The 23,864-nt window shown below is 46.5% G+C and overlaps 1 protein-coding gene across 1 annotated transcript in view; it reads left to right on the forward strand.

Moving 5' to 3' along the window:
- LOC137560811 (uncharacterized) overlaps positions 1–23,864 on the forward strand; it is a 146,460-nt gene that overhangs the window by 40,170 nt on the left and 82,426 nt on the right. Inside the window, exons 10-11 of the mRNA XM_068271946.1 lie at positions 7,975–8,131; positions 17,127–17,181. Coding sequence (XP_068128047.1) covers positions 7,975–8,131; positions 17,127–17,181 — 212 coding nt within the window. The remainder of the gene's footprint in view (positions 1–7,974; positions 8,132–17,126; positions 17,182–23,864) is intronic.

Here is a 23,864-nt window from a genome sequence, read left to right on the forward strand (position 1 = left end):
GAATTTTGGCAAAAAAATGATTTTTTTAACTTTCTGTGCTGACATTTTTCAAATAAAGTAAAATTTCTGTATACATGCAGCGCGAAAAATGTGGACAAACATGTTTTTGATGAAAAAAAACCCATTCAGCCTATATTTATTGGTTTGGGTAAAAGTTATAGCGTTTACAAACTATGGTGCAAAAAGTGAATTTTCCCATTTTCAAGCATCTATGACTTTTCTGACCCCCTGTCATGTTTAATGAGGGGCTAGAATTCCAGGATAGTATAAATACCCCCCAAATGACCCCATTTTGGAAAGAAGACATCCCAAAGTATTCACTGAGAGGCATAGTGAGTTCATAGAAGATATTATTTTTTGTCACAAGTAAGCGGAAAATGACACTTAATGACAAAAAAAGAAAAAAAAAAGTTTCCATTTCTGCTAACTTGCGACAAAAAAAAATGAAATCTGCCACGGACTCACCATGCCCCTCTCTGAATACCTTGAAGTGTCTACTTTCCAAAATGGGGTCATTTGTGGGGTGTGTTTACTGTCCTGACATTTTGGGGGGTGCTAAATTGTAAGCACCCCTGTAAAGCCTAAAGGTGCTCATTGGACTTTGGACCCCTTAGCGCAGTTAGGCTGCAAAAAAGTGCCACACATGTGGTATTGCCATACTCAGTAGAAGTACTATAATGTGTTTTGGGGTGTATTTTTACACATACCCATGCTGGGTGGGAGAAATATCTCTGTAAATGACAATGTTTTCATTTTTTTTACACACAATTGTCCATTTACAGAGTTATTTCTCCCACCCAGCATGGGTATGTGTAAAAATACACCACAAAACACATTATACTACTTCTCCTGAGTACGGCGATACCACATGTGTGGCACTTTTTTGCACCCTAACTGCGCTAAAGGGCCCAAAGTCCAATGAGTACCTTTAGGATTTCACAGGTCATTTTGCGACATTTGGTTTCAAGACTACTCCTCATGGTTTAGGGCCCCTAAAATGCCAGGGCATTATAGGAACCCCACAAATGACCCCATTTTAGAAAGAAGACACCCCAAGGTATTCCGTTAGGAGTATGGTGAGTTCATAGAAGATTTTATTTTTTGTCACAAGTTAGCGGAACATGACACTTTGTGAAAAAAAACAATTAAAATCAATTTCTGCTAACTTGTGACAAAAAAGTAAAAACTTCTATGAACTCACCATACTCCTAACGGAATACCTTTGGGTGTCTTCTTTCTAAAATGGGGTCATTTGTGGGGTTCCTATACTGCCCTGGCATTTTAGGGGCCCTAAACCATGAGGAGTAGTCTGGAAATCAAATTCCGCAAAATGACCTGTGAAATCCTAAAGGTACTCATTGGACTTTGGGCCCTTTAGCGCAGTTAGGGTGCAAAAAAGTGCCACACATGTGGTATCTCCGTACTCGGGAGAAGTAGTACAATGTGTTTTGGGGTGTATTTTTACACATACCCATGCTGGGTGGGAGAAATAACTCTGTAAATGGACAATTGTGTGTAAAAAAATCAAAAGATTGTCATTTACAGAGGTATTTCTCCCACCCAGCATGGGTATGTGTAAAAATACACCCCAAAACACATTATACTACTTCTCCCGAGTACGGCAATACCACATGTGTGGCACTTTTTTGCACCCTAACTGCGCTAAAGGGCCCAAACTCCAATGAGTACCTTTAGGATTTCACAGGTCATTTTTGTTTCAAGACTACTCCTCACGGTTTAGGGCCCCTAAAATGCCAGGGCAGTATAGGAACCCCACTAATGACCCCATTTTACAAAGAAGACACCCCAAGGTATTCCGTTAGGAGTATGGTGAGTTCATAGAAGATTTTATTTTTTGCCACAAGTTAGCGGAAATTGATTTGAATTGTTTTTCTTCACAAAGTGTCATATTCCGCTAACTTGTGACAAAAAATAAAATCTTCTATGAACTCACCATACTCCTAACGGAATACCTTTGGGTGTCTCCTTTCTAGAATAGGGTCATTTGTGGGGTTCCTATACTGCCCTGGCATTTTAGGGGCCCTAAACCGTGAGGAGTAGTCTTGAAACCAAATGTCGCAAAATGACCTGTGAAATCCTAAAGGTACTCATTGGACTTTGGGCCCCTTAGCGCACTTGGGGTGTAAAAAAGTGCCACACATGTGGTACCGCCGTACTCAGGAGAAGTAGTATAATGTGTTTTGTGGTGTATTTTTACACATACCCATGCTGGGTGGTAGAAATATCTCTGTACATGACAATTGTTTGATTTTTTTTACACACAATTGTCCATTTACAGAGAGATTTCTCCCACCCAGCATGGGTATGTGTAAAAATACACCCCAAAACACATTATACTACTTCTCCTGAGTACGGCGATACCACATGTGTGACACTTTTTTTGCAGCCTAGGTGCGCTAAGGGGCCCAACGTCCTATTCACAGGTCATTTTGAGGCATTTGTTTTCTAGACTACTCCTCACGGTTTAGGGCCCCTAAAATGCCAGGGCAGTATAGGAACCCCACAAGTGACCCCATTTTAGAAAGAAGACACCCCAAGGTATTCCATTAGGTGTATGGCGAGGTCATCGAAGATTTTATTTTTAGTCACAAGTTAGTGAAAAATGACACTTTGTGAAAAAAACCCAATAAAAATCAATTTCCGCTAACTTTTGACAAAAAATAAAATCTTCTATGAACTTGTCATACACCTAACAGAATACCTTGGGGTGTCATTTTTCTAAAATGGGGTCACTTGTGGGGTTCATATACCGCCCTGGCATTTTACGGGCCCAAAACCGTGAGTAGTCTGGAAACCAAATGTCTCAAAATGACTGTTCAGGGGTATAAGCATATGCAAATTTTGATGACAGGTGGTCTATGAGGGGCCGAATTTTGTGGAACCGGTCATAAGCAGGGTGGCCTTTTAGATGACAGGTTGTATTGGGCCTGATCTGATGGATAGGAGTGCTAGGGGGGTGACAGGAGGTGATTGATGGGTGTCTCAGGGGGTGATTAGAGGGGAAAATAGATGCACTCAATGCACTGGGGAGGTGATCGGAAGGGGGTCTGAGGGGGATCTCAGGGTTTGGCCGAGTGATCAGGAGCCCACACGGGGCAAATTAGAGCCTGATCTGATGGGTAGGTGTGCTAGGGGGTGACAGGTAGTGACAGGAGGTGATTGATGGGTGTCTCAAGGTGTGATTAGTGGGGGGAATAGATGCAAGTAATGCAATGGCGAGGTGATCAGGGCTGGGGTCTGAGGGTGTGGGCGGGTGATTGGGTGCCCTAGGGGCAGATGGGGGTCTAATCTGATGGGTAGCAGTGACAGGGGGTGATTGATGGGTAATTAGTGGGTGTTTAGAGGAGAGAACAGATGCAATGCACTTGGGAGGTGATCTGACTGCGGGTCTGCAGGCGATCGGATGGTGTGGGTGGGTGATCAGATTGCCCGCAAGGGGCAGGTTAGGGGCTGATTGATGGGTGGCAGTGACAGGGGGTGACAGGGGGTGATTGATGGGTGATAGGTGATTGGCAGGTGATTGACAGGTGATCAGTGGGTTATTACAGGGAAGAACAGATGTAATTAATGCACTGGCGAATTGCTAAGGGGGGGTCAGAGGGCAATCTGAGCGTGTTGGCGGGTGATTGGGTGCCCGCAAGGGGCAGATTAGGGTCTGATCTGATAGGTAAAAGTGACAGGTGGTGATAGGGGGTGATTGATGGGTAATTAGTGGGTGTTTAGAGGAGAGAATAGATGTAAACAATGGATTTGGGAGGTGATCTGATGTCGGATCTGCGGGCGATCTATTGGTGTGGGTGGGTGATCAAATTGCCCGCAAGGGGCAGGTTAGGGGCTGATTGATGGGTGGCAGTGACAGGGGGTGACAGGGGGTGATTGATGGGTGATAGGTGATTGGCAGGTGATTGACAGGTGATCAGTGGGTTATTACAGGGAAGAACAGATGTAATTAATGCACTGGCGAATTGATAAGGGGGGGGAGGGGGGGTCTGAGGGCAATCTGAGCGTGTGGGCGGGTGATTGGGTGCCTGCAAAGGGGCAGATTAGGGTCTGATCTGATAGGTAACAGTGACAGGTGGTGATAGGGGGTGATTGATGGGTAATTAGTGGGTGTTTAGAGGAGAGAATAGATGTAAACAATGGATTTGGGAGGTGATCTGATGTCGGATCTGCGGGCGATCTATTGGTGTGGGTGGGTGATCAAATTGCCCGCAAGGGGCAGGTTAGGAGCTGATTGATGGGTGGCAGTGACAGGGGGTGACAGGGGGTGATTGATGGGTGATAGGTGATTGGCAGGTGATTGACAGGTGATCAGTGGGTTATTACAGGGAAGAACAGATGTAATTAATGCACTGGCGAATTGATAAGGGGGGGGGAGGGGGGGTCTGAGGGCAATCTGAGCGTGTGGGCGGGTGATTGGGTGCCTGCAAGGGGCAGATTAGGGTCTGATCTGATAGGTAACAGTGACAGGTGGTGATAGGGGGTGATTGATGGGTAATTAGTGGGTGTTTAGAGGAGAGAATAGATGTAAACAATGGATTTGGGAGGTGATCTGATGTCGGATCTGCGGGCGATCTATTGGTGTGGGTGGGTGATCAGATTGCCCGCAAGGGGCAGGTTAGGGGCTGATTGATGGGTGGCAGTGACAGGGGGTGACAGGGGGTGATTGATGGGTGATAGGTGATTGGCAGGTGATTGACAGGTGATCAGTGGGTTATTACAGGGAAGAACAGATGTAATTAATGCACTGGCAAATTGATAAGGGGGGGTCAGAGGGCAATCTGAGCGTGTTGGCGGGTGATTGGGTGCCCGCAAGGGGCAGATTAGGGTCTGATCTGATAGGTAAAAGTGACAGGTGGTGATAGGGGGTGATTGATGGGTGATTGATGGGTAATTAGTGGGTGTTTAGAGGAGAGAATAGATGTAAACAATGGATTTGGGAGGTGATCTGATGTCGGATCTGAGGGCGATCTATTGGTGTGGGTGGGTGATCAGATTGCCCGCAAGGGGCAGGTTAGGGGCTGATTGTTGGGTGGCAGTGACAGGGGGTGATTGATGGGTGATTGACAGGTGATTGACAGGTTATCAGGGAGGATAGATGCATACAGTACACAGGGGGGGGGGGTCTGGGGGGGGGTCCTGGGGAGAATCTGAGGGGTGGGGGGTGATCAGGAGGGGGCAGGGGGCAGGGGGGGAGATAAAAAAAAATAGCATTGACAGATAGTGACAGGGAGTGATTGATGGGTTATTAGGGGGGTGATTGGGTGCAAACAGGGGTCTGGGGGGTGGGCAGGGGGGGGTCTGAGGGGTGCTGTGGGCGATCAGTGGGCGGGGGGGGGGCAGATCAGTGTGTTTGGGTGCAGACTAGGGTGGCTGCAGCCTGCCCTGGTGGTCCCTCCGACACTGGGACCACCAGGGCAGGAGGCAGCCTGTATAATACACTTTGTATACATTACAAAGTGTATTATACACTTTGTAGCGGCGATCGCGGGGTTAACATCCCGCCGGCGCTTCCGTATGGCCGGCGGGATGTTACGGCGGGTGGGCGGAGCCAGTTGCTGGGGGAAGCGCGCGTCATCAATGACGCGATCGCTCCCCCGGCTAAGGAAAAGGACGCACCGCCTTAAGGCGTATTGCGGTCCTTAGGGGATCCACTTTGCCGCCGCCCATGGGCTGTGGGCGGTCGGCAAGTGGTTAAAGGATACCCGAAGTGACATGTGACATGATGAGATAGACATGTGTATGTACAGTGCCTAGCACACAAATAACTATGCTGTGTTCCTTTTTTTCTTTCTCTGCCTGAAAGAGTTAACTATCAGGTATGTAAGTGGCTGACTCAGTCCTGACTCAGACAGGAAGTGACTGCAGTGTGACCCTCACTTATAAGAAATTCCAACTATAAAACACTTTCCTAGCAGAAAATGGCTTCTGAAAGCAAGAGCAACAGATAAAAATGGGAATTTCTTATCAGTGAGGGTCACACTGTAGTCACTTCCTGTCTGAGTCAGGACTGAGTCAGCCACTTACATACCTGATATTTAACTCTTTCAGGCAGAGAAAGAAAAAAAAAGGAACACAGCATAGTGATTAGTGTGCTAGGCACTGTACATACACATGTCTATCTCATCATGTCACAGGTCACTTCGGGTGTCCTTTAACCACTTAAGGACCGCGGTGTTAAACCCCCCTAGTGACTAGGCCATTTTTTAAATAATTAGGCCACTGCACCTTGAAGGCCTCGCTGCAGGGCCGCACAATTCAGCACACAAGTGATTACCCCCCCCCCCCTTTCTGCCCACCAACAGAGCTTTCTGTTGGTGGGCTCTGATTACTCCCAGCATGGTTTTTTTTTTTGTGTTTGCTTTTTTTGAGAAATATTTATTCTACTTTTTTCTAAAATAAATACACCTATTTTATTATTTATTTTTTTACAGCTGTTTCCCTCCCTCCCCCCGCTAGCCAATGACAGTAACTGGCTGTCATAGGCTTCAGCCTATGACAGCGGATCGCTCCAATGGGTCCCAGGGAGACAGCTGAGTGACACGGCTGTCCCCTGTACAGTGCTGCCATAGATCGCAGCACTGTACTATGTAAATAGATGGCGGTTTCACCATCTAACAGTGTCCTAGTGTCGCCGATGGGAGGCTGATGTTGGAGCTCCGCTCCATCATTCAACCGGGGATGTGCGTATCGGCGTGCATGATGCCCTGCAATCTCTGCCCCTAGAACTTCATGCTAATCGGCGTGGAGCGGTCGGCAAGAAGTTATTGACCTTCAGTCAGGTCCGTAGACGTCTTGGGACTGTTATTGGGTCGTCCCACACCTCCCTGGCAGAGCTGGTATGTGGAAGTAGGTCCACGTCTTCTCTCCAGACGGGATCAGAGACGTAGTGTGACCATCTATCAGCTGTGCACGCGGCGGCTGTTAGTCACTACAAGATCGGTTCAGAGAACGTGGTGCAGAGCCCACCAGTGGTCCACAAGCAGGGAGAGCCCGTGTCTAGATTACTCAAGCGCTTTTGTCAACAAATGGTGTGTAAGTGCAATGGTTGTTTAACTTTTAATATATTTTTATGCTTCAATATTCACCACCTTCTCCCTTGGTTTCTCACACCACGAGTGAGCACCTTGACACACCCCCACCATGTCCGCAATCACCCAGTAATCCTCCTTTAGTCTCCGGAGGTAGGATTAATAGCATATGGGGGGATGACAGTTAGGATCCAGTAATCGCCTTCCAATCAATGAACTGCGGGACTAAGAAGGTGGAGGTGAATATTGATGCCCATAGCGGAGTCACACTATCTGCTTCTATCTCTCTGTTTTTTTCTATATGACGTGTTGGCCTAGAGCAGAGTCTAAACCAGAGGGAATCCGAAGTGCCACTGTGGTGTAAACATACAGACTCTTGGTTGTTATCTGTGTGGACATTTATCAGGTTGACCAGGTTTAGCTAAACAGGTCTGGAGCGCTGCTTTGGTTGGGAGTATTAGTTTGTGACTTTCTTACATCAGAAGGTACTAAGCGCGCACCACGTACAAAGATAAACTGACCTCTTTTGCATAATTCCTAAGCGCAATTGTAGTGATTGTTTTATGAAATGTATAACTGTGCCCAGTGTGTGCATTTACACATTACCTGCCCGGTATCAGCGGGTTCCACATACACGCTAGCGGCGCATAGCATCTGACGTCAGACGCTATTCACCGCTAGCATGTACACGACTATGCGGCTGCCCAGCAAGATGGACTGTCGCTGCACAGAGGCTGCTACTGGACAGGTAATGTATAAATGCACACACACATACACCGCAGTCACCAACTGATTCAGGAGAAAAAGAACTGTACTCTGCTGCCAGAGGGATGAGCATGCATTTCCCACCAAAACCTTTACCAGATTTTCACAAAAGCTGCACTATATGTATTTATAATTTAGTAATCCTGCCTCCTCACAGCTGTGCGGTTACTGGCAACGTTTCTGTGGTCGTCTATGGAAATGGGAAGTCCCTGGAGACCAGAATCAGGGTTAATACATTGAATTTCAGAAGACAGAGCAGCCTCTACATCTACTGTGACGTGCGGATATGTGCTGGAACCAGCGACTGCAGCCAGGTGAGTGTGACAATGTGATGTCACCACAAGAGGGTGTGGCCAGGTGAGATGTGTGAGACATCACCACAAGAGGGTGTGGCCAGGTGGGATTTCACCACAAGAGGGTGTGGCTAGGTGTGATGTATGTGATGTCAGCACAACAGGGTGTGGCTAGGTGTGACATCAGTACAAGAGGATGTGGTCAGGTGTGATGTCAGCACAAGAGTGAGTGGCCAGGTGTGATGTCAGCACAAGAGGGTGTGGCCAGGTGTGATCTGTGTGACATCACCCCAAGAGGGTGTGGCCAGGTGTGATCTCAGCACAAGAGGGTGTGGCCATTTGTGATGTCATCACAAGAGGATGTGGCTGGGTTTGATGTCAGCACAAAAGGGTGTGGCTGGGTGTTACGTCAGCACAAGAGGGCGAGGCCAGGTGTGATGTCAGCACAAGAGGTTGTGGCCAGGTGTGATGTCAGCACCAGAAGGTGTGGCCAGGTGTGATGTCAGAGCTCATCAGCAACACAAGCAGTGTACGCCACTTAGGAACTCATATATGATGTATTGCATGGGCTATGTAAGGCTGTATAGGATATAGCAGCCATCTTGTGTAACTTGTATCTTGTGGGAGCCTCGATTTCCTGTATGACCGTCATTTTGTGTGGGCCTGGGCAGTGTGGATGATTTGGAGAGAGGGCAGACTCTCCATCTTCAATGCAAAGTGGTGAGGGTTTGCATTCCCTCTGAAGTCTACACATAATGGCATGTAAGTATCCCCCCCTGCCAGCAGCTGACATTCAGTGGCACACTTGAATGAGAGACCTGGCCTGTAGGCATTGTTAAAGGGAATCTGAACTGAGATTATTTAAAATAAACACATGATGTACCTGCAAATTAATATAACATACAGGTAGTCCCCGGTGAACAAACAAGATAAGGACTGTAGGTTCATTCTTAACCTGAATCTGTTCTTAAGTTGGAACACTGTGCCATCCCTCTCCCCTTTACCTCCTCTGTGCCCCCCTGTACCTCTGGTGTCCCCCTCTGTGCCCCCCTGTGCCTCTGGTGTCCCCCTCTGTGTCACCTCTGCCCTCTGTAACTTGGACCAGTGCTTTTCAGCGCTGCTAGATTTGGGCGCAGCCATAGACTGTAATGGGAATCAGTCTATAGCAGCGCTCAGTGAGTAACGTCAGAAGACGGAGCCGAAGTTGCTTAAAAATCACAATAATTCGGCCTCCAGCAATCGCTGGAAGCCAAATTACATCATTCCCCCATTACCCATGGCGGCCTAGAGGGGGAACAGTAATTAATATGGCCCGGACTTGTGCAGAAGAAGGATCAGCCTTATACCGGCTGTATCCTGCGCCCAAGTCTACCAGCGCCGATTTCAAATGTATGCCTGCGCCTGCTTATACAAGTTTAAAAGCCATTTTTTTCTTTGAATTTTTTAAAATCATTTTTTTTCAAAAACTACAAGTCCAATTTGAAAAAAAAAAAATGTTTTTGACTTGTTCCCATGGAAACACAGAATCCATGTCGTTCGTATTGGCTGGTCATTTGTAAGTCGGACGTTCATAAGTCGGGAACTACCTGTACTTACCTCGCCGTCAGTTCCTCTCAGAAGCTAACCATTGTCTTCTAACAACGATTCATTTCAGTTCTGACAAGATTTTGTCAGAACTTAAATATATCAGTTGCTGTCAGTTATATATCAGTTGCTGTCAGTAAAAACTGGAAGGACAACTGATGAGAACGGTAATGTCCATGTTTCCCTATGGCTCAAGTGGGCGAAATTACAGTGTAACAGTGCGCTGACCAGGAAGCTGTTATGGGGTAATGGCCGGTTTCAAAATGGAGGATGGAGAATTCCATTGATCACAGTGGACAAACAGGAAATGGGAGAGGATAAAGAGATTGATGAGTAGCCTACATGGGAGGTAAGTATGACGTGTGTATGTATGTTCTGACTTTTAATTTTCAGTTCAGGTTTAAGCTAATAAGGTGCAAACATCTTATTGTCACATGTAAATACCTTGACTGTTTTCAGTGTCTCAGAGGCTACAGAGCGAGGATGCAGGAAGGAAACAGTGATATTTGCATGTGAAAGCAAGCTTGGGTGTACCAGAGATCCTGGCACTGATCTTTATAGAAAAGTAGGAAATTCATTTTGGTTTAGAAGTGGGACTGGGAAGCTACAAGGCTACATGTCCCCCTATAAAAACCAACTCTCAGAGCCAGTAAGTGTCTTCTCATGAAGGTAGCGCTTGAGCGAGGGGAGTCCACTGATTCCTGAACAGATCTTGTGTCTTTCCACACCAAAGTTCAGACCTTATCGCTGGTAAAGTCCAATTCCTTCTTTTTTTTTTCTTTTTTTTTGATAAACAAAATTGTCTTGTTGTGTGCCTTTGTACTTTTTTATTTAGTTTTTGTAAATATTTTGTATATATTTCTTTCTGTCGCTTTTCCACTTTTTTGGACTATTAAATCTTTATTTAATAAGCTAGTTTTCTGAGTACTAAGCAGAGCTTTGCATCTCCTAGAAAGATCCTGCAGTGTAATTGTGCTACAAGTTCAGTGTCTAATAATTGTATGCTCGGATTGTACATTATTACCGTGTGAGATTGCGTGTGTGAGTGGTGTTCTCATACATTGGCCTAAAGCACATAGCTGACCCAATGTACATAAATGCTAGTCGAAGTGTCTAGCAGTACCATCGTGGACGACGGCTGGTGGTGGCAGAGTGTGGTTGTCGAAGTGTCTAGCAGTACCATCGTGGGCGACTGCTGGTGGTGGCAGAGTGTGGTTGTCGAAGTGTCTAGCAGTATCATCGTGGACAACTGCTGGTGGTAGCAGAGTGTGGTTGAGGGATGGCAGCCTTGTGTTAGCTTGGATAAGGCCCCTCTCAATCTGGTTGAAACCGCGTACGTTAAAAAAGGGCGCCGGGAAAAAAGGGCGCACGGTTTTAAACGATAAGCATGAATAACGTTTAAAAAAAAATTGTGCTATATTTCATTTAAAAATAATGTTTTATAAAGTTATAAATCATTAAATAATGTGTATGAAATCGGCAATTGTAAAAATGTTAATCTTCCCTGTTTAAAAAGTGAAATTTATAATAACGTTTTATAAAACATTAATAAGAATGTTACTAAAGCTATAACTAACCCTACTCTCACACAGAACCTTCCCTGTACCTATCCCTAACCCCTAGACCCCCTGTTGGTGCCTAACCCTAAGACCCCCCTGGTGGTGCCTAACCCTAACCACCCCCCTGGTGGTGCCTAGCCCTAAGACACCCCTGGTGGTGCCTAACCCTAACCACCCCCCCTGGTGATGCCTAAACCTAAGACCCCCCTGTGATAAGCATTAATAACGTTTTAAAAAATATTGTGTGGTTTTTCGTTTAAAAATAATGTTTTAAAAAATATTGTACTGTTTTTCATTTAAAAATAATGTTTAAAAAATTATAAATCATTAAATAATGTGTAATCATGAGAAGCAGTTATAAAACATTAAAAGTCTCCGGGCGCCGCTTTTAAAACATTATTTTTCTCCGGCGCCCTTTTCTCCTGTTGGGCTGCAGCATGAGGGGAGAGCATGACAACCTATATCGACAGGGAGGGGTACAGTCAGTTTTATTTTATTAAAAAAGGCTGATCAGAATACACACACAACAACCTTCCTATTACAGCTGTGTAGCCAGAGGACACAGAGGAAGTGGTGGTGGGTTGCGGAGGATTGTGGGAGTGTTCCTCTGTAGGCGTGTCCTCATCCTTAACCCCATCAGTTCCCTCCCACCTTTCTATCAGAGCTGTGAAGCCAGAAGACATTAGGGGGGGGGGGGTGGGTTGCAGTGGATTGTGGGATTGTTCCTCTGTAGGCGTGTCCTCATCTTTAACCCCATCAGCCCCCCCCCCCCCTCCCTTCCCCTCAGAGCAGTGAAGTCAGTGGACACATTGGTAGGGGTGGCGGGTTGTATTGGATTGTGGGAGTGTTCCTCTGTAGGCGTGTCCTCATCCTTAACCCCTTCAGCCCCCCCCCCTTCCTATCAGAGCAGTGAAGTCAGTGGACACAGTGGTAGGGGTGGCAGGTTGTATTGGATTGTGAGATTGTTCCTCTGTAGGCGTGTCCTCATTTTTAACCCCATCAGACCTTTCTTGGCCACAGAATGGAGGTGTGCACTCTGATTGGCAGCTGTGAGGTCAGAAAGTTTGTGGAAGGTTTCACATTTAGTTCTGCTGCAGAAAATGCTGGTTTATTGGTGGATCGGTGGGGCTCTGGAAATGTACTGCTACCACATATAGGGCTTGATTCACTAAAACATATAGCACACCTTATCATAGTTAACGTGCCTTATCAGAGTAGCATAGCGAGCGCTACGAACTTGTGCCTGCTAATTGGCAATGATGAGAGCTCCACTCGTCCTGCCCTGAGCCCCTGCGGGTTCGTAGCACTCACTATGCTACTCTGATAAGGCGTGTTCACTTTGATAAGCATGCTAATTAGTGAATCAAGCCCATAGTCTTCAGGAGGTGACACCACCCGTTTATGTATAAAGAGAGGCATAATGGTGGATTAGCCAATGAGCTTTGAATTCACCAAACAAGATGAATGGTGCCATCATTGAAAGGAATTTCAGCAGCTGGGTGGCAACTATTGAAATGCCAGAAAACACGGCTTACCCATTCAGCTGCCTGGAACCTTCCCGGAGATCGATACCTCAGAGAAGGAAGAGTCAGGAGCTGATAGAGCAGTAGGCTGAATACTGAAGGGATCAAGAATGTAAGAAAGTGAAATCACCAACCCCCAAACATCCACTCTATTACCTAGTGGAGAGTTCCCTCCTGTCTCCACTCAGGACAGCTGGGCACTTGGTAGAGAAGCTCACGCTGCAGGGGAAACGCACCAATGGTGGGATGGAGGATATATTAGCATATCAGACACTGTTTACAGCCTGTTCAGCTGTCCTGCTGCTGGTGGCATGGGTGCTCGGATACCGCTTTTCAAAATCCGGATTGGATTCAGATCCAGATGCCCAGATATCCGATCCGGGTCGGGTATCCGAATTCAAACTTGTCTGATCCGAATCCGAATTGGATATCCGACCTCAGTATCCGGGGTACCCGGGCGGATTTGGATATCTGGATAGAAAAAAATGGAAGTGGGCTTTAAATTGCTTTAAAAACGTTTTTTAGGGTATATGAGGCATGTAGCATCATTATTTTTTAAAGGGGAACACTAATTGATGATGTGGGGACTTAAAATCCCCCCCCCCTACAAAAAAAAAATGGCTGTCAATTAACATCAGGACTAGGTTTCAGACAGCGGTCGTGCAGCCCACATGGGGCTTGATTCACAAAGCGGTGCTAACTGTTAGCACGCCTGTGAAAACCCCCTTAGCACGTCTAAACAAACTTTTCGCGCATAAAACTTTACGCGCGCAAAACTTTATGCGCGTAAAACTTTATGCGCGTACTGCACAGAGCACAGGGCGCACCGCGCGAAGTGCCCATTAAAGCCTATGGGACTTAGTGCGCGTAAAACTTTGCGTGCGTAAAACTTTACGCGCGCAAAGTTAGAGCACGATCTGATTGAGAAATCCGGTGCTAACCTACTTAGCACCCTGGTTAGCGCGTCTAAAGACTTTAGACGTGCTAAGTAGGTTAGCACCGCTTTGTGAATCAAGCCCATTGTGTCCAAAGTCCAACCGCACAACTGGGACATGACAGTTTTCAGCCCAGACACCTCCAAAAAATTATGCAGCAATTGTGTTTTGGGTTAAATATAGGTGGTATCAGCACAGCAGCAGTGGCCTGTGGCACCCTGGCGGTGGGAGCAGCACAGTCAGCAGGAGCAGGGCAATGCAGCAGCAGCAGGTGTAACGTCTGCCAGGAGCATGCCGGGCGTGGCACTTGGCAGTGGCACTTGGCATGTGGCACTTTGCATGTGCCACGTGACACGTGCCAAGTGACACGTGACACGTGCAAAGTGCCACGTGCAAAGTGTCAAGTGCAAAGTGCCACGTGCAAAGTGAATAGTGCAAAGTGCCACATGCCACGTGCAAAGTGCCACGTGCAAAGTGCCACGTGCAAAGTGGCAAGTGCAAAGTACCACGTGCAAAGTGCCAAGTGCAAAGGGCCACGTGCCAAGTGTGTGGCACTTGGCAGTGGCACTTGGCATGTGGCACTTTGCACTTTGTACGTGGCACTTTGCACGTGGCACTTTGCATGTGACACGTGCCAAGTGACACGTGCAAAGTGCCACGTGCAAAGTGTCATGTGCAAAGTGCAAAGTGCCACGTGCAAAGCGAATAGTGCAAAGTGCTACATGCCACGTGCAAAGTGCCACGTGCAAAGTGTTATGTGCAAAGTGCCACGTGCAAAGTGAATAGTGCCACGTGCAAAGCGTCACGTGCAAAGCACCACATGCCACGTGCAAAGCACCACGTGCAAAGTGCATAGCGCCACGTGCAAAGTGCATAGTGCCACGTGCAAAGTGAATAGTGCCACATGCAAAGTGTCAAGTGCAAAGTACCACGTGGCAAGTGCAAAGTGCCAAGTGCAAAGGGCCACGTGCCAAGTGCAAAGTGCCAAGTGCCACGTGCCTAGTGACACGTTACACTTGCCAAGTGCAAAGTGCCACCTGCCAAGTGCAAAGTGCCACTTGCCACGTGCAAAGTGCCACGTGCAGGTGCCACGTGTAAAGTGCCACGTGCAAAGTGCATAGTGCCAAGTGCAAAGTGAATAGTGCCACATGCCAAGTGCAAAGTGCCACGTTCCACGAGCCAAGTAACAGTCAGACAGCAGAGGAGAGGACACTAACTGTCACTGCTCAGCAGCACAGCAGTTCTGTAGTAAGCTAACACAGTAGTACTACTACTCTAACAACTACTAGCACTGACTGCAGTACTACAGTACTAACTACACAATAACACAGTAATCCTATTCCCTAACCTAACCTATACTGTAGCTAGCTAAGGCTAATAGCTGGCCAGCAGGCATCAGCTGGAATGGTGGTCTGTGCACAGGCTCAGCACACACACAAACACATAGCAGCTGCCTGCAACCCTGCAGCACACACTCTGACTGTCACACAATGAAATCAAGCTAATTAACAATACAACAATAGTGTAGTGATAGTGAAGGGGTTAATCACTGAACAGCTTTAGGTTTATCACTGTGTACAGCCCTTGCTAGGCCAGCAGCACTGGAGCATGTCTCTCAGTGAGCATTCACAAGCTAGGACGATATTTCTCATCATGGAAGCCCGCCTTATTATACAGGGGGGGCCTGGCCAGGGTTCCTTTCTGTGATTGAGTGCCAGGGTATTCACAAACAAGAACACTACATGTTACGGAGGAACACCCTCCTTCATCAGGTCTAAAACAGCAATGAAACATACCCAGACAAATATATATACAATCACATATAAAGGACCACACCCTTGGTGGGTCCACCCACCAGTTAATTAACCCTATAATCCCAGGTTATATAATGCAAGCGGTCATATGGCACTCCTCATCGGCTACCAAATAAAATAATGCAAAGAACTGACCGTGAACCAGGCACTTCCGATCGAGGACTGCCACAAAACCACCTATGGATAAAACATGCAGTTAAAACTGATGTACATACCAACTTTTTTTTAGCAATAGTGCACTAACGTTCAATGCATCTTATAAAGTGACGTATGGCTTTACAAAAAACATTTGAGCGGCAACCGCTCATTCATCCCCCTAGGGGCTACCACATCCAAAGTGTTGATCCAACGTGCCTCTTTTTGTTTTAATACCTTCTCCAAGTCTCCACCTCTATTTGTAGGTGTCACAGCTTCTAAAACGCACCATCTTAATTGTGCAGCGTTGTGACCCGCTGCGTCAAAGTGTCTGGCTACAGAGGTATTGTAACTGCCACGCTTCCCTTCTGCAAAGTTACTGATCGCCCTCTTATGCTCTTGTATGCGGGACCTTACAGCTCTAGTAGTTTTCCCTACATACATTTACGCTGGGAGCCCTCTGATTGGCTCAATGAGGTCAGGTGGGGCTGGCCAGGGTTCCCTTCTGTGATTAGTTGCTAGGGCTTCTGCTGGGAGTCCCTGGGAGCCTTCTGATTGGCTCAATGACGCCATCTCCTTAGTTACAGTATTCAGATCCAGATATCTGCCGGATATCCATGGATATCCGGGTATGCGACCAAATATCTGCAGATAGCTATCCGGATTTGCACAGAAATCCAGAATCCAAATCCGAATCGGATAGCTAAAAGGTCGGATATCCGGGTTACTCGGATATCCGGAATCTGGATGAGCAGCACTGGGTGGCGGATCATGTATTTTGCTGGGAAACCATCTGAATGTTGCCGACTAGTGGTGGAGCATGGTGCAGCAGCATGGAGGACTGGTTCAGCCCCCCCCCGCCCCCCCCTGTCTCCCGAGTCATTCATACCTCTCGTTACACTGACAATGCCGTGTGTTGGGAATGTCTCCATCTAGTGGTGGAGCATGGTACAGCAGCATGGAGGACTGGTTCTCCACCCCCCCCCCCCCCCCCCCCCCGTGTCTCCCGAGTCATTCATACCTCTCGTTACACTGACAATGCCGTGTGTTGGGAATGTCTCCATCTAGTGGTGGAGCATGGTACAGCAGCATGGAGGACTGGTTCAACACCCCCCCCCCCCCCCCCCCAGCGTCTCCCGAGTCATTCATACCTCTCGTTACACTGACAATGCCGTGTGTTGGGAATGTCTCCATCTAGTGGTGGAGCATGGTACAGCAGCATGGAGGACTGGTTCACCCCCTCCCCGTGTCTCCCGAGTCATTCATACCTCTCGTTACACTGACAATGCTGTGTGTTGGGAATGTCTCCATCTAGTGGTGGAGCATGGTACTGCAGCATGGAGGACTGGTTCAACACCCCCTCCCCCTCCTCCCCCCCCCCCCCCCAGCGTCTCCCGAGTCATTCATACCTCTCGTTACATTGATTTTCCAAGAAGATAAACCCTTGATTTTTCTCTATTGTACAGTGTGACTCCAGCACAGTCTCAAGCCTGGAAGTGCAGCAGGTGGTACACTTAGAAGGTGAGTGAATTTGAATTATAGATAGTGATGTATAGTGATTATAGATAGTAGGCTGCTTCATCATAATTTTGCATTGTAATTAGCAACAACAATGCAAAATCATGCAGATAGGAGAAAGCAGGCTGGCACTGGCAAAGTTCAAAGCATAAAACTAGCTTTATTTCATCCGGCTGTTAGATTTAAAACGTATGAAGCATAGATCACATATATGAGATTGCCTACCCTTCTGTTGATGGCTGCGGGGCAGTGTGGGGGCAGTGTGGGGGCAGTGGGGTTGCCTAACGACCGTTTCGCTCCTTGAGCGTCTTCAGAGGTTACTGAACTTTGCAAGTGCCAGCCTGCTTTCTCCTATCTGCATGATTGATGTTTGTATACTCCCTGGCTCTGGCATACAATTACCCTATCTGCTGCCTCTGAACTTCCACCATCAATGCTTGCTAACAATGCTGTCTGCCAGCTGCTGCTAAATTGCTGTAGTGCCTGTTCTGTTTTCTACATTTACCCTGCACAATGCAAAATCATAATGCAAAGTTTTGTACCAACTTTAGCCTCAGCTACAGTTTATCTACGTTCTCTGTGACTTCATCTAAGCCATGAGGACGTAGATATACGTCTTGTAGCAGAATCACAGCTGTGCATGATTGGGCTGGCTCCTGTGTACACCTCCAGCACTATCTGCTGCCGCACTAATTGGTGAAAAGGAATATACGTTCCCTGAGCCAATAAGATTGATTTTTACCATTAAAAATATTTTTCTTTTCACAGTTGATAGTAAAAAATACACACAGAGTAGCATTATTTCAGAATCAAATATCCTCACCATAAATGTGACAGGAACATAATCTAAGTTTTGTGATAAACTGTAGAAATAGCCAAACCAAATTTGTGTTGTTGTTGTTGTTTTTTTATCTACATTAGCACTTTTTATTTTTAAACTAAAATTAAATTTTAGTAAATCTGAGAAAAAGGTGTGTTTTTTTTTTCTATTTTTTTCCCTCTTTATCTCGTTGAAATGCATGGAAAACAAAATTGTTTAGGGAAAAATAGCCATTCAATAAAAGTCTAGTTTATCTTGAAAAAAACAATATATATTTTATTAAGGTGTCATAAGTAGGGATAAAGTTATTGCTCATTAAATTGGGACATAGCTAAAATGTCAAAACTGCTCTGGTCCATAAGGAAGAAACAAGGGGCTTGATTCACAAAGCGGTGCAAAGTGTTTGCACGCCTGTGAAAAGCCCTTTATCACGCCTAGGGCTCGATTCACAAAGCGGTGCTAACCCAGTTAGAGACTTTAGGCATGATAACCATTGCACCACTCTGGTGAAAAGCCAGTTTAGGTGTGATAAGTTTAGGCATGATAAGTTTAGGTGTGATAAGTTTAGGCATGCTAAGTTTAGATAAGTTTAGATCGCTTGCAAAGTCCCGCACGCAAAGCAGCGCCATTGAACTTTATACGAAGTACACCAGACTTTGCTAGCGTAAAACTTTTGATCAGCTGTGCACTGCGGTGCTAACGCATTTGGCGCTTAAACTTATCATGCCTAAACTTATCACACCTAAACTTATCATGCCTTAACTTATCACACCTAAACTTATCATGCCTAAACTTATCACACCTAAACTTATCACACCTAAACTTATCATGCCTAAACTGAGTTTAGGCATGATAAAGGGCTTTTCACCAGCGTGCTAACTGTTAGCACCGCTTTGTGAATCAAGCCCTAGGGGCTCGATTCACCAAGCGGTGCTAACCCAGTTATCACGCCTAAAGGACTTTAGGCGTGATGACCTCTTCACCACTGAGTTAGCACCGTTTTTGGCTGCACTTCGCGCGAAGTTATCGCGCGCAAAGTTTTGCGCGCGCACCCGCACAGGCGCGCGCGCAAAGTCCCATAGGGTTTAATGGGCGCATCGCGCGAAGTGAGGGGCGCTTCGCGCGCACGCACGCGGGAGCGCGCGCAAAACTTTACGCGCGGAAACTTCGCGCGAAGCCCTTCTTATCATGCCTAAAGTGACTTTAGGCGTGAAGAGGGCCTTTTCACCACGGTGCTAACACTTTGCACCGCTTGGTAAATCGAGCCCTAGGTGTGATAAGTTTAGGCATGATGGGCTCGATTCACAAAGCGGTGCTAACCCAGTTAGCATGCCTAAAAGACTTTAGGCGTGATAACCATTGCACCACGCTGGTGAAAAGCCAGTTTAGGTGTGATAAGTTTAGGCATGATAAGTTTTAGGTGTGATAAGTTTAGGCATGCTAAGTTTAGATACGTTTAGATCGCTTGCAAAGTCCCGCACGCAATGCAGCGCCATTAAACTCTGTGCGAAGTGCACCAGACTTTGCTAGCGCAAAACTTTTGATCAGCTGTGCACTGCGGTGCTAATGCAGTTGGGGCTTAAACTTATCACTCCTAAACTTATCACGCCTAAATTTATCATGCCTAAACTTATCACACCTAAACTTATCACACCTAAACTTATCATGCCTAAACTGAGTTTAGGCATGATAAAGGGCTTTTCACCAGCGTGCTAACTGTTAGCACCGCTTTGTGAATCAGGCCCTATAAGTTTAGGTGTGATAAGTTTAGGCATGATAAGTTTAAGCGCCAACTGCGTTAGCACCGCAGTGCACAGCTGATCAAAAGTTTTACGCTAGCAAAGACTGGTGCACTTCGTATAAAGTTTATTGGCCCTGCTTTGCATGCGGGACTTTGCAAGCGATCTAAACTTATCTAAACTTAGCATGCCTAAACTTATCACACCTAAACTTATCATGCCTAAACTTATCACACCTAAACTGGCTTTTCACCAGAGTGGTGCAATGGTTATCATGCCTAAAGTCTTTAACTGGGTTAGCACCGCTTTGTGAATCGAGCCCTAGAAGTGATAAGAAGAAACTCGCGCGATCTCCCGCGCGCAAAGTTTTGCGCGCGTAGCGCACCGCGCTGCGCGCGCAGTGTGCCGTGCTTCGCGCGCAGCGTCCATTGAGCCCTATGGGACTTTGCGCGCGCAGCGCGGTGCGCTACGCGCGCAAAACTTTGCGCGCGGGAGCTTCGCACGAAGAGCAGCACAAATCGGTGATAACTCAGCTTTGCACCGCTTATCACGCCTAAAGTCTTTTAGGCGTGATAACTGAGTTATCACCGCTTTGTGAATCAAGCCCAAGGTGCTTGATTCACAAAGCGGTGCTAACAGTTAGCACGCTGGTGAAAAGCCCTTTATTACGCCTAAACTCAGTTTAGGCATGATGGGCTCGATTCACAAAGCGGTGCTAACCCAGTTAGCATGCCTAAAAGACTTTAGGGGCTCGATTCACAAAGCGGTGATAACCCAGTTAGAGACTTTAGGCATGATAACCATTGCACCACTCTGGTGAAAAGCCAGTTTAGGTGTGATAAGTTTAGGCATGATAAGTTTAGGTGTGATAAGTTTAGGCATGCTAAGTTTAGATACGTTTAGATCGCTTGCAAAGTCCCGCACGCAAAGCAGCACCATTAAACTTTATACAAAGTGCACCAGACTTTGCTAGCGTAAAACTTTTGATCAGCTGTGCACTGCGGTGCTAACGCAGTTGGCGCTTAAACTTAGCATGCCTAAACTTATCACACCTAAACTTATCATGCCTAAACTTATCACACCTAAACTTATCACACCTAAACTTATCATGCCTAAACTGAGTTTAGGCATGATAAAGGGCTTTTCACCAGGGTGCTAACTGTTAGCACCGCTTTGTGAATCAGGCTCATGGCATGATAACCATTGCACCATGCTGGTGAAAAGCCAGTTTAGGCGTGATAAGTTTAGGTGTGATAAGTTTAGGCATGATAAGTTTAGGCATGCTAAGTTTAGATAAGTTTAGATCGCACACAAAGTCCCGCACGCAAAGCAGCGCCATTAAACTCTATGCGATGTGCACCAGACTTTGCTAGCGCAAAACTTTTGATAAGCTGTACACTGCGGTGCTAACCCAGTTGGTGCTTAAACTTATCATGCCTAAACTTATCACACCTGGGGCTCGATTCACCAAGCGGTGCAAAGTGTTAGCACCGTGGTGAAAAGGCCCTTATCACGCCTAAAGTCACTTTAGGCATGATAAGAAGAAACTCGCGCGAAGTTGCCGCGCGTACGCGCGTAAGTGCGCGCGCAACACCCGACGCTTCGCGCGAAGCTCCCATTAAGCCCTATGGGACTTTGCGCGCGCACTCACGCGCGTACGCGCGAACGCGCTTACGCGCGGTAACTTCGCGCGAAGAGCAGGAAAAATCGGTGATAACTCAGTGGTGAAAAGGTCATCACGCCTAAAGTCTTTTAGGCGTGATAACTGGGTTATCACCGCTTTGTGAATCGAGGCCCTAAACTTATCGGGCCTGATTCACAAAGCGGTGCTAACAGTTAGCACCCTGGTGAAAAGCCCTTTATCATGCCTAAACTCACTTTAGGCATGATAAGTTTAGGGGCCTGATTCACAAAGCGGTGCTAACAGTTAGCACGCTGGTGAAAAGCCCTTTATCATGCCTAAACTCAGTTTAGGCATGATAAGTTTAGGTGTGATAAGTTTAGGTGTGATAAGTTTAGGCATGCTAACTTTAAGCGCCAACTGCGTTAGCACCGCAGTGCACAGCTGATCAAAAGTTTTACGCTAGCAAAGACTGGTGCACTTTGTATAAAGTTTAATGGCGCTGCTTTGCGTGCGGGACTTTGCAAGCGATCTAAACTTATCTAAACTTAGCATGCCTAAACTTATCACGCCTAAACTGGCTTTTCACCAGCATGGTGCAATGGTTATCATGCCTAAAGTCTTTTAGGCATGCTAACTGGGTTAGCACCGCTTTGTGAATCGAGCCCTAGGTGTGATAAGTTTAGGTGTGATAAGTTTAGGCATGATAAGTTTAGGTGTGATAAGTTTAGGCATGATAAGTTTAAGCGCCAACTGCGTTAGCACCGCAGTGCACAGCTGATCAAAAGTTTTGCGCTAGCAAAGCCTGGTGCACTTCGTATAAAGTTTAATGGCACTGCTTTGCGTGCGGGACTTTGCAAGCGATCTAAACTTATCTAAACTTAGCATGCCTAAACTTATCACACCTAAACTTATCATGCCTAAACTTATCACACCTAGGGCTCGATTCACAAAGCGGTGCTAACCCAGTTAGCATGCCTAAAAGACTTTAGGCATGATAACCATTGCACCATGCTGGTGAAAAGCCAGTTTAGGCGTGATAAGTTTAGGGGCTCGATTCACAAAGCGGTGCTAACCCAGTTAGCATGCCTAAAAGACTTTAGGCATGATAACCATTGCACCATGCTGGTGAAAAGCCAGTTTAGGCGTGATAAGTTTAGGTGTGATAAGTTTAGGTGTGATAAGTTTAGGCATGATAAGTTTAGATAAGTTTAGATCGCTTGCAAAGTCCCGCACGCAAAGCAGCGCCATTAAACTTTATACAAAGTGCACCAGTCTTTGCTAGCGTAAAACTTTTGATCAGCTGTGCACTGCGGTGCTAACGCAGTTGGCGCTTAAACTTAGCATGCCTAAACTTATCACACCTAAACTTATCATGCCTAAACTTATCACACCTAAACTTATCACACCTAAACTTATCATGCCTAAACTGAGTTTAGGCATGATAAAGGGCTTTTCACCAGGGTGCTAACTGTTAGCACCGCTTTGTGAATCAAGCCCTAGGTGTGATAAGTTTAGGTGTGATAAGTTTAGGCATGCTAAGTTTAGCTAAGTTTAGATCGCTTGCAAAGTCCCGCACGCAAAGCAGCGCCATTAAACTTTATACAAAGTGCACCAGTCTTTGCTAGCGTAAAACTTTTGATCAGCTGTGCACTGCGGTGCTAACGCAGTTGGCGCTTAAACTTAGCATGCCTAAACTTATCACACCTAAACTTATCATGCCTAAACTTATCACACCTAAACTTATCACACCTAAACTTATCATGCCTAAACTGAGTTTAGGCATGATAAAGGGCTTTTCACCAGCGTGCTAACTGTTAGCACCGCTTTGTGAATCAGGCCCCTAAACTGGCTTTTCACCAGAGTGGTGCAATGGTTATCATGCCTAAAGTCTCTAACTGGGTTAGCACCGCTTTGTGAATCGAGCCCTTTGAATAGTGATAATCATTAACAAACTGTTCCCCATCCTCTTCTTGCACCACTGACACTGTAGTTGCCATTGGCAGTGATTGCTATGTATAGAGTGCTTGGGGGTAATCAGTAACAAGCTGCTCCCCATCCCCTTCTTGCTCCTCTGACACTGTAGTTGCCATTGGCAGGGATTGCTATGTATAGAGTGCTTGGGGGTAATCAGTAACAAGCTGCTCCCCATCCCCTTCTTGTACCTCTGACACTGTAGTTGCCATTGGCAGGGATTGCTATGTATAGAGTGCTTGGGGGTAATCAGTAACAAGCTTCTCCCCATCCTCTTCTTGCTCCTCTGACACTGTAGTTGCCATTGGCAGGGATTGCTATGTATAGAGTGCTTGGAGGTAATCAGTAACAAGCTGCTCCCCATCCCCTTCTTGCACCTCTGACACTGTAGTTGCCATTGGCAGGGATTGCTATGTATAGAGTGCTTGGGGGTAATCAGTAACAAGCTGCTCCCCATCCCCTTCTTGCACCTCTGACACTGTAGTTGACATTGGCAGGGATTGCTATGTATAGAGTGCTTGGGGGTAATCAT

Source organism: Hyperolius riggenbachi, chromosome 3 (assembly GCF_040937935.1).
Source record: "Hyperolius riggenbachi isolate aHypRig1 chromosome 3, aHypRig1.pri, whole genome shotgun sequence".
NCBI classification, from domain to species: Eukaryota; Metazoa; Chordata; class Amphibia; order Anura; family Hyperoliidae; genus Hyperolius; species Hyperolius riggenbachi.